The sequence below is a fragment of the Otolemur garnettii genome, unplaced genomic scaffold (assembly GCF_000181295.1).
Source record: "Otolemur garnettii isolate 467f Iridium unplaced genomic scaffold, OtoGar3 scaffold00018, whole genome shotgun sequence".
Lineage (NCBI taxonomy): Eukaryota > Metazoa > Chordata > Mammalia > Primates > Galagidae > Otolemur > Otolemur garnettii.
Window position 1 is genome coordinate 5,796,453 of NW_003852413.1, and position 10,794 is coordinate 5,807,246.

The 10,794-nt window shown below is 55.7% G+C and overlaps 1 protein-coding gene across 5 annotated transcripts in view; it reads left to right on the top strand.

Moving 5' to 3' along the window:
• EXOC7 (exocyst complex component 7) overlaps window positions 1–10,794 on the top strand; it is a 22,326-nt gene that overhangs the window by 9,816 nt on the left and 1,716 nt on the right. For 2 of the 5 annotated variants that reach the window (XM_003786108.3, XM_012803175.2), the window contains exons 6-16: window positions 271–438; window positions 4,063–4,155; window positions 5,017–5,085; window positions 6,162–6,307; window positions 6,819–6,971; window positions 7,275–7,373; window positions 7,720–7,782; window positions 8,114–8,180; window positions 9,605–9,670; window positions 9,949–10,069; window positions 10,340–10,435. In XM_003786108.3, coding sequence (XP_003786156.1) covers window positions 271–438; window positions 4,063–4,155; window positions 5,017–5,085; window positions 6,162–6,307; window positions 6,819–6,971; window positions 7,275–7,373; window positions 7,720–7,782; window positions 8,114–8,180; window positions 9,605–9,670; window positions 9,949–10,069; window positions 10,340–10,435 — 1,141 coding nt within the window. Of the gene's footprint in view, window positions 1–270; window positions 439–4,062; window positions 4,156–4,767; window positions 5,086–6,161; window positions 6,308–6,818; window positions 6,972–7,274; window positions 7,374–7,719; window positions 7,783–8,113; window positions 8,181–9,604; window positions 9,671–9,948; window positions 10,070–10,339; window positions 10,436–10,794 lie in introns of those variants that run through there. The other 3 variants (XM_003786109.3, XM_012803176.2, XM_023511113.1) reach the window with 3 other exon arrangements.

Genomic DNA, 10,794 nt, shown 5'->3' on the forward strand with positions numbered 1-10,794 from the left:
GACAGCTTGAGGTTCTATCTCAAAAAAAAAAGGAAAAGAAAAAATGTTGACACCTAATGATCAGTTCTCTTGGGGAATGTTTTTCTCTTTTAAGACTTTGTTTTATTTGGGACAAGACATATGGGTGGCTGTAACCCAGAGCAGATGCTAGGAAGGAGGTAACAAGCAGTCATTGTGGGCTCCATTGCTGCTGCCCTGTGGGCAGGGGGAAGCATGGCAGGCAGAGGCAGGGACCAGCCCCCACACCTCTGCTGCTCCATTTCTCCTCAGATTTCATGAATGTCTACTACCAGATTCGCTCCAGCCAGCTGGACCGCTCCATCAAGGGCCTGAGGGAGCATTTCCGGAAGAGCAGTTCTTCCTCTGGGGTTCCTTACTCCCCTGCTATCCCTAACAAGAGGAAAGACACACCCACCAAGAAGCCAGTCAAGCGGCCAGGTGAGACCCCATTCTGGCCCATCTGTGCAACAGCTAGAGGGCTGACTGGGACCTACATTGCCTTTGTCTACCCTTGGCTTAGCAGCACCAGCCTCCAGAGTTTGGCTTCATGGTAAACCTAAGTGTAGTACACAGGACAGAAAGCAACTGTCTACCTGCCAACAGGTCCTCCCTTCCAGCCAGCAGAGTCCAGGGATCACATAATATCTTTGGAGAGGGAGGTCACAGAAGTGCTGTTACCTGTCCTGAGGCAAGGTGACAGGGTCCATCAGGGCAGAGCCACTAGCTGTGCCCCTTTTCTCTCACTCTATTGTCCTTTACAGGCCAGGCATGCTGCTGCGGCCACTACAGTGGGATAGAAGAGGGGTGGGCATGCCAGCCTTCCACTTCCAGAAAGTCAGAGCAGGCAGCTTGAAGTGACATGTAGCTGAGGGGTAGATGAGGGAGAGTTTACACTTCTCCTGTCAATCCAGGAAGTAAAACAAGCCCAGACCATCTTCTGAGGAGAACTTAAATGGGCACTCAGACTGCAGAGCAGTCAGTGCCTTGTAGAGAAGTCAAGGAAGGGGCATTGAGAGAGGTCTGGGCCATAGGTCCCGGGTGTCTGGGGTGAGCAGCTCACTGTCTGTCCTTTCTCCCTGTCATCACCTCCCTGTAGTCTCTGCTCCAGGTAAACAGTGTCTCTGTGTGTCAGCCACAGCTTGGCAAGCCTGGCTGCCTGTGGCTGCCGAGGAAGGCTGCCTTGGCTCAAGGAGAAGCTAAGACATTCCAGGGTGGGAGCTGCTGAGGTAGCGCTGGGAGGGGAAGCCAGAGAAGCCGGGGGCTGCTCCCTCCTAACCCCACTCAGCTGGTACTACAGGCACACACCCCAGGTATGACCTGTGGGACCCTCCTCTTGTTCTGTTTCTTCAGTCCCTACTTGCCATGCCCCTCAGGGAACAAGGTGTCTGTTCCTACAAAGGCTCCTCCTTGGTTTTTTGTTAAAGTTTGGAGAAGCAGTAGGGGGGTACCCTCAAGGGCACAGTGAGACGAGCATTAGGGGTACCTTGTGGTGTCTCAGGCCAGTAATCCTAGCACTCTGGGAGGCTGAGCTGGGAGGGTTGCTGAAGCTCAGCTCTTTGAGACCAGCCTGAGCCAAAAACGAGATCTTGTCTCTACTAAAAATAGAAAAACTGATTCAGGGCTGGCCCCATATGCCGGAGGTAGCAGGTTCAAGCCCAGCCCTGGCCAAAAACTGCCAAAAAGAAAAAAACAATCTTTATGGGTGGCGCCTGTGGCTCAAAGGAGTAAGGTGCTGGCCCCATATACTGGAGGTAGTGGGTTCAAACCCAGCCCTCGCCAAAAATTGCAAAAAAAAAAAAAAAAAAACTGACTTAGCACCTATAGCTGAATAGCAAGAGCACCAGCCACATATACCAGAGATGGCGGGTTCAAATCCAGCCCAGGTCTGCCAAACAATGACAACTATAACCAAAAAATAGCCAGGCGTTGTGGGGAGTGCCTGTAGTCCCAGCTACTTGGGAGCCTGAGGCAAGAGAATTGCTTAAGCCCAAGAGTTTGAGGTTGCTGTGAGCTGTGATACCACGGCACTCTACCCAGGGAGACAGCTTGAGACTCTGTCTCAAAAAAATAAATAAAAATAGAAAAACTAGCAAGCATTGTGGCAGGTCCTGTAGTCCCTGCTGCTCGGGATACTGAGGCAAGAACTTTTGAGCCCAAGAGTTTGAGGTTGCTTTGAGCTATGAGACCATGCCACTCTACCCAGGGCAACAATGTGAGACTCTGTCTCAAAAAAAAATAGAGTACACAAGCAGGACACTCACTGCCTGCTTCCTCCAATGTGGGTGTCCTGGCTGATCCCCTGGAAAGCCTGCTGCAAAGAGCGACTCTACTAACCCAGCTTGTTGGGCTGCAGCTGCCTGCGCGGCAGCAGGCACACCGCTCTGCCTCTGGGGTGTGGGGAGCGGCTGTCTCCAGGGGCTGCGAGGCTGCCTGGGCCTTGACCGGTCTGTGCTCACCTCCTCTTCTGCCTCGTTCTCTGACAGGCCTTCTTCGGGGCCTAGAACCCAATTTGCCCTGCCCCAGAAGTGCTTGCTAGCCACACAGGGACCCAGCCTTTCAGAAACGAGGGATCTGATCTCAGGGGGCTCAAAGTAAACCCAAACCACCCTTGGTTCAGAGCTCAAGAGGGAGACTCTCCAGCTATGAGAGTCCCATTGTTTCTGTGGGTTATCAAGAGTTGTCAGGAGCTAGTGGTCTCAGGCCTGATGTCAGGGCCTCGGGGAATCGGGCTCTCTCGACATTGGTTCCCAGCTCTGAGGAGAAATCCAGGGAGGCCTCACTGGTGAGGAGACACCAGCCTCAGCATTGCTGGAGGTAATTGGGTACCTGATGGGTTTGGCACCTGGCAGCTCAGCACCCTCATCCACATCCACGTCCACATCCTGGTTGGCGTCTATGGGGCCAGTGGCCCCATGTGCTCCTGGCCGGTTACAGGACAGGAATGTGATTTGCTCGTTAGCCAGGCTGCTTACTGAACAGGGAGCATATGGGGGGGGGGGGCAGGTGTGAGCCAGGCCGCCAGACTTAGTCATTAGGAGCTAATTGGTGTGGTGCAGACTGAGATGAGCCTCCCAGACCCTGTCCTTTTCTTCCCTCAGCCTTTTGGGGAGCTGCCAGGGCTCAGCAGCATCAGTGTGTTCAGATATGCAGTGGGGGGATGGATGAGAGTTAAGCTCGTGGGCACCTCTGCTGCTCCCAGTACACTTTGTTAACAAGGCAGCTGCCCTTGTCTACTTGAAATGCTGTTTTATTTCCCCATGTCTTCTGCCCTGAGATGTCTTATTTCCATAGAGATGGCTGACCCAGGAGGCTGTGGGCACTACAGTTTTGTTTTTATTGTTTTCACTTGTGACACTAACTGTTATTTTTTTCCCCCATGCCAAGAGCATGTACCCTTTCCCCTGCTCTCTGTGTGGTGGCTTCTGTTAACCTCTTGTTGGCTTTTGAATTTTTTCCAGTTGCTTTGGTGGTTTGGGGAACACCACTGGCTCATGGGGCCAGGCTGCCTCTGTGTCCCTGAGCCTTCCTTCCTGGGCACAGCGCTTCTAGCACACTCATTCCCGTTTCACCACCTCCCAGGCTCTGCTTCCTCTTGCCTGTTCTTGGCCAAAGTCTCAACACTGAGCACGCCCGGACAACTCTGGCTGAGTTTGGGGCTGGGCAAAGGTGGCCCAGGCTCTGCCAGCCTCCTGGTGCCCTCTGTGTGTGAGAGCTTTGTCACTAGCTCCTCCATCCTGGGCCCTTATCTCTTCTAATTAAAGGGCTACTCTGGTGGCAGTTTGACCTTTTCTGGTAAATCCTCTTTCCATAACCCTCTACGTTTTCTAAAATGAACTGAAATCCAGAAGGATGAGGGTCAATAGAGAATCAAAGGCTCCATCTGGAGCAGAGATGCTTCCTTTCCTTCATTCTTGTCCCCTGGGCCCGCAGTAGTCCTGGGCCAGGGCCTGCTCACTGTGGGAGGGCCGGGTGTGGGCCTGGGGCAGGTGGAGGGCCGCTGCTGTTTTCTCTCACTCATTTCCTAGGTCTTCTTATCTCCTCTCTGTGTGGCTCTGGTGACAGGGACGATCCGTAAGGCTCAGAACCTTCTGAAACAGTATTCCCAGCATGGTCTAGATGGGAAAAAGGGGGGCTCTAACCTCATTCCTCTGGAAGGTAATCACCCCGTGTTCTCCTCCTGTTCCCTCCTCCTCCGCTGTGTGTTGCTCACTTGGCAGGGCAGAGCCTCCCCCAGGAGGGCCTCAGGGAAAACCCTCAGGGGAGCAGGGTGGGGACAACAGGTCCCTGATGCCACTTAGGCTTCAGCGGGCACAGGGGCAGGTTTTCTGGCCCTCGGCCTGGTCCTATCTGGCTGATGGCAGCTCTGCCCTCCCTGGGGCTTCCACTCCTCCCCTCCTTGTCTCTGTCCTTGTCTCCTGTGTGAACTCAGAGAAAGTCCCTTGTCTTGGGGCAGCCCTTTCACGCTCAGACCAGCAGTATCAGGACCTAGCTGTTCAAGGCCTCCTGGCTGTCTCCTCTTTAGAAAAGGGAGTGTATACACCAGGGGACAGGGGCCTGGAGAGGCCTATCCCTCCCTACCTCCAATATAAGGGACAGCCAATTCAGCTGCCCGAGGACACCAAAGAAGGTTGTCCCCTTTCAGCAGTGACATTTCTCTAACTGGGGCTCTCCCCAGATATGGGGAAACCCCCTGGGTCTAAACATCAGACCCTCTGCATCTTACAAAGGTCTTCAGACACTCCTTGGTCCTTCCTCATGTTCCCTCAGCCTTAGGCTTGGGAAAACAAGCAGCCAAGGATGGTCCCAGGCACTCACTGGAAGTCAGGCTTGAAACGGCTGTTCCCAAGGTGATTTGAGGCAGAAGAGGGGCTCCGAGCCTTCCCTGATGCCCCCCTCCCTACACCCACCTCACATCCCCCTCCTGGAGCTGAAGGGCTTCTTCCCCGTACCCCGAGGGGTAGCTGCCTGGCCCTTGGATAAACGCTGCTTGTGTTTGTGCGGCCAACGTCTCGCCAGGTCACGAGCATGATTTCCGAGTTAAGCACCTGTCTGAGGCCCCGAACGACAAGCACGGGCCACTGGCTGGTGAGTATGCAGCCCAGCCCAAGGGCCGCCGCTGTCACTGCCTTCACAGCAGGTCCTAAACGGCTTGCTCCTGCCTGGCCCAGAGGCCCACTCGGTGCTGAGGATGGGCCAGGCCTACTTGCCTCTCTCGCCATCCTCTCTTGGGCATCAGGACTCTGCCTCTGTGCAGATGGGAGTGACTAGCTCTCAGGGCCTGGGCCGAGAGGAGAAGCTGCTATCGCTCAGAAGGCAGGCAGGCAGAGAAGAAAGGCGGTTCCCTTGAGGGCAGAGGCCCTGACATCTGATTCCTGCAACAATTCCACAGTTCTGACCCTTGGAGCCTGTCCCTTGGCATGTAGGACCAGGCTGTTTTATCTGCAGGTTCCCCTGCCCTGGCCTCCATTGGTGGTGGGATCTAGTCTGCTCCTGAAGCAGCTGGCAGCCAAGGAGCCCTCCCATGCTGGGGCTTGCTTCCCTTTCCAGAAGCCTCCAACGCCATGGCCCACTATCCTTTTGTATATTCCAGAAGGCCTGACTAGGCTGGTAATTGCCTTCACAGGCCCAGCATTTTCCTAGATAGATGACCACAGTGTCCGCCTCCTGGGGGCAAGCAGTGCCACCTGCCCACCCCAGGCTTCCCCCTTTCAGGTACAATTAAGAATTCTTGGGGCGGCACCTGTGGCTCAAGGAATAGGGTGCTGGCCCCATGTGCCAGAGGTGGTGGGTTCAAACCCAGCCCTGGCCAAAAAAAAAAGAATCCTTGGACCTGGGGTCAGACCTGCCATATCCGGGAAATTAATCTAGGGATCTCCTTCCTTATCCTTTTATCCCTCTCCCTGCCACCTCTAGAATCTGATGCTCTAGGGGCAAATACTATCTGTGGAGAGCTGAAAATGAAGCCAAGACAAAGGCTGCGCTCAGCTCCTGTTTTTCCCCTTGAACCTGCTGGGGCCTGCTGGGGCCCTCACAGCTTTCGGCCTCTTCGCCATCTGCTGTGGGTCTGAGCTACAGGCCAGGAGCTAGGGAGACTCACACCCCTCAGCAGGGAGAGTGGCTGTCCCCAGACCAGCATCTCAGGGGCTCTGCTGTCTCCCCAGGGAGAGATGACATGCTGGATGTGGAGACCGATGCCTATATCCACTGCGTCAGTGCCTTTGTCAAACTGGCCCAGAGCGAGTACCAGTTGCTGGCTGACATCATCCCTGAGCACCATCAGAAGAAGACCTTTGACTCCCTGATACAGGTCCTGCCATATCCCACCAGTGAGAGCTGTCACCAGAGTCTTTTTCTTTTTTTTTGAGACAGAGTCTCACTTTGTCTCCCTCAGGAGGCTGCCCGAGCATCATAGCTAACAGCAGCCTCAAACTCTTGGGCTCAAGATATTCTCTTGCCTCAGCTACTTGAGTAGCCAGGACTACAGGCACCTGCCACAACACTTGGCTGTTTTTAGAGACATAGTCTTACTCTTACTCAGGCTGGTCTCTAACCTGTGAGCTCAGGCAGTCCACTTGCCTTGGGCTCCCAGAGTACTAGGATTATAGGCATGAGCCACCATGCCTGGCCTATCACCATAGTTTTAAAGCCCTTGACCCCAGCCACCTCCCCCACCCAAGTGCCCTGGGGACCTGCAATGGCTTGATACTCTCCAGCTCCTCACTGCCCCTCTTCTGTCATAGCACACTGGCTTCAACCTGCACCCCATGGAGTCCCTCACCCCCCCCCAGCGCCAGCTCTCACCACTCTGCCTCTCCTAGGACGCGCTGGATGGGCTGATGCTCGAGGGTGAGAACATTGTGTCTGCTGCCCGGAAGGCCATTATCCGGCATGACTTCTCCACGGTGCTCACCGTCTTCCCCATCTTGCGGCACCTTAAGCAGACCAAGCCTGAGTTTGACCAGGTGCTTCAGGTATGCATGTGGGGAGGCCCTTGGGGACATGGGAAAGGGGAATTCTTTTGGTCAACATGGCCGTCCTGCACCCCTCCCTGGTAGAACCCTGTTTTCCTGCCCCCACACCTCTGCTACAAGGTCAAAGGGAAGCAGCTCCTGTAGGGCTCTGGGAAAATCAAGACACTCACGGGGTAATTGGACGGACAGGAGCACGTAGCTCTCGTATGCTACAGAATCTGAGTCCTGGGGCAGGGGCGCAGCGGGAAGGAGTGGTTTCCAGGCCCAAGCTGCCTGGAGGGTGTGCAGTGGTGTCTTCCTCAGGGCACTGCTGCCAGTACCAAGAACAAGCTGCCCAACCTCATCACCTCCATGGAAACCATAGGAGCCAAAGCGCTGGAGGACTTTGCAGACAACATCAAGGTGCCGTCCCTCCCTCCACTCCCAACATGCAATGACCCAGCCCCAGGAACTCCTTCAGAGAGCAGGCCTCTCAGAGGGGCAGGTTTGCCCTGTGAGAAAGCTAGCTGCACTGCCTTCCTCCTGTCAACACCCTTAAGCCCTGCTTTGCTTCCCTGGGGGGTCTGGGTCCCTAAGGAAGCCCCTCTCACTTTTGGTCCTGTCTTGCTCAGTCTTGTACCCAACAGCTGTCCTAACACCTGTCTGCCAGGAGGTGGTGTCATGGGCAGGCTGACTGGGGCATGGGGAGGGCCTGAGATTGTCGTAGGCTGTTTCAGAGACTTAGAGGCTGAGGCTGCTTTTTCCACAGAATGACCCAGACAAGGAGTACAATATGCCCAAGGACGGCACTGTGCACGAGCTCACAAGCAATGTAGGTGCTGCATGAGGACAACTGAGGAGGGGAGGCAGAGGAGGTGGCCTAGAGTAGGCTCTAGAGTCAGTGACAGGGACCCACCCTGGCCCAGAGCAGCTCGTACCTGCATGCATGGCCACTAGTGGCAGTATGGATGGCGAATACTTAGTGTCTGCTGCAGACAGGGTCGTTCCTGGCAGGCCAAAGCCTGAAGGGTGAAAGATGAAGTGTCCAGCCATCTCTTTCCCTAGACTTGCCTAGGCTGGTCAGAGGGCTCATTTTGGCAGGCCGGCAGATTGGTGTTGCCAGTTGACCCTCTGCCTAGACCCTCTGTCATCTCCTCCTGCAGGCCATCCTCTTCCTGCAGCAGCTTCTGGACTTCCAGGAAACAGCTGGCGCCATGCTGGCCTCCCAAGGTACTTGGCACCTCCCAGCTGGTCACCCGGCCCCACTCTCTCACTTAGCCTGGAGATGTGGGGTTAGGCCCCGGGAGGCACTGAGCCCCTCTGGGAGGTGAGAAGGTTTCTCCAGTCTGTGGAGGGGTGAGGTATGGCCTTTGGGGGAAGCCAGGGCTGAACAGGGGGAAAGTGACGTTTGCCTGCACCTTCCATGACTGAGCACAGGCCCCTCCCTTGGCCCCATTGACCATCCTTGCTCTGGGAGCAGCACTAGCTGGTTACAAGGTGTCCTTTCTGCCCCTGCCCCCCACCCAGCTCGCCTTTCAGCAGGTGGCATCTCAGAGCCTGCTAGGGGTCTTTCTAGAAGCCTGTGCCCTGGGACTGGCGTTCTGGAAGTCAGCATGTGAGGAAGAGGCCTTTCCACGTCGGCCTGGGCTCTGAGGCCGTGGGCCCTCCCCCCTCTCCCAATCCAGGGGTATAGGGTCAAGGGATAGCCCCTGGCCTGCAGTTCTCCAGATCTCTACTTTCTGGTGTGTCCCTGGTCTGCAGAGGCTTCTGCCCAGTGTGTCCTGCTGTCTGTGTTCTGACTGTCGTGGGGAGAGGTCTGCTGGACTTGGGTTGACGCGCTGTTTCTAACCTGTTTTTTGCACTTTGCATCTTTTTCCCTCTGTCTCCCTCCATCCCTTCTATGTGCACTGCCTTTCACTCCGTAGTTCTTGGGGACACATACAATATTCCTTTAGACCCCCGAGGTAAGCAGTGTGGCTCTGCAGCCCCACCTTCCCCCTCTGACACCTGGTGGGTGAGGGTCCCTGGGGACCGACTCGCAGGACCTACTAGGGAATAGGGTCAGAGAGGACATGAGTTCTCTCTGGGTACTCCCACCTCTCTGCTCCCTTCTTGGCCACTTTCTGTCTCTGAGCTTATCAAGCACACCCTCAGGGCCAGCACCCTGCACACACCCTGCAGGCCAGCCCAGCCCCTCACTATGTGGCCTCCACTCTATGTGGGCAGCAGCTCTCCTCTATTCAGAGGGCCTCGTAGGGGGCTGTTGGGAGAGTGGGCTTTGGGGAGCCCATTCTAAGACTTGCTGTTGGCAAATGGGAAAAGTGGGCCTTGTAGATACCACCCAGGGTGGGTCAGGTGCCAGGGGCAGGGGTCTGCCAGCCTTCTTGTTGATGTAGGCTAGCCTCATAACACCACCCATCATAAAGGGGTAGCTCAGGGTTCCAGAAGCGTCCAGGGTTGGTGCCCTCTGCAGCAGGATGCAGCCCCATGGCTCAATAGGCAGCCAACTCTGCCTCAGAGATCCTGGGTCCTATCTGCCTGGGGAAGCCCAGAATTTATCCCAGTGTTTCCTTGGGCTACTCCTTGGGCTGGGGGATGGGCCATTGAGAGTCTCAGCTGCCACCACTGCCATAACAGGACTTTTCTTCTCACAGAGACTAGTTCTTCAGCCACCAGCTATAGCTCTGAGTTCAGCAAGCGACTGCTGAGCACCTATATCTGTGAGTGTCCACCCGGGCAGACCACCAGCCCAGTACCTGCTGCCCTGTCTCTTCCCATCCCTCTTTCTCTGCTCTCCAGCTATTCTTGGGTCCTTCCCCTGAGTCCCACCTAACCTTACGAATTGAACCCAACCTCCAGTTCAGACAGTAAGGGGAAGGGGCTGAGGCCTCCTTAGGAAGGACCAGGCGTGATGAACAGGGGTTAGTTAGTGGGTCCTGGATTGGGTCATTTGGATCAGATAGTCATGCTGGGCATGGCCCCATCTTTCCCTAAACAGGTAAAGTCCTGGGCAACCTGCAGTTAAACTTGTTGAGCAAGTCCAAGGTGTATGAGGACCCAGCTCTTAGTGCCATCTTCCTGCACAACAACTATAACTACATCCTCAAGTCCCTGGAAAAGTAAGTGGCCTGGGGCTGTGGGGCCATGGCAGTGCTGGCTGCTGCCCTCCCCAGGCTGCTGTGCCTTCTGCATCCTTCTGTGATCAGGGGTGGAGGAGGCTTTACTCTTGTCCACTGCAGGACCTGGGAGGAGGGTATGCTGCCACTGTAGAGGCCCTGAAGAGCAGGGCAGAGGGAGGCCTCTGATGTTGCTGCAGAGGATGGCAGCCTTTTGGCCCCAGGAACAAATTCTATCTTTGTCTTGTATAACCTGTCCCCCACTCCACCCAGGTCTGAGTTGATCCAGCTGGTGGCTGTGACCCAGAAGACTGCTGAGCGCTCCTACCGGGAACACATCGAGCACCAGATCCAGACCTACCAGCGCAGGTCAGAGGCGAGCCTGCCCCCCTCAACCCACCCCTGTGCCCACCACTCAACTCTTACTTCTCACACCTTAGGACATTGCCCTTTGGAGTGGACTCAGTAATGGGAACTGCTGCCTGTGGGCCCCAACCCTCCACTTGTTTTGTAATCAAATTCATGGGGTAGAGAGAGAAGCCCCTCCTCCCCTTCCACCATGGGCTCCCTTGGGGGCCGCTATGGCTAGTGTCTTTGAGGGTGGTCTGCCAAGTATCAAGGTGAAGAACAGGCTCGGCGCCTATAGCTCAACCGGCTAAGGCGCCAGCCACGTACACCTAAGGTGGCGGGTTCGAACCCCCAGCCCGGACCCGCCAAACAACAATGAC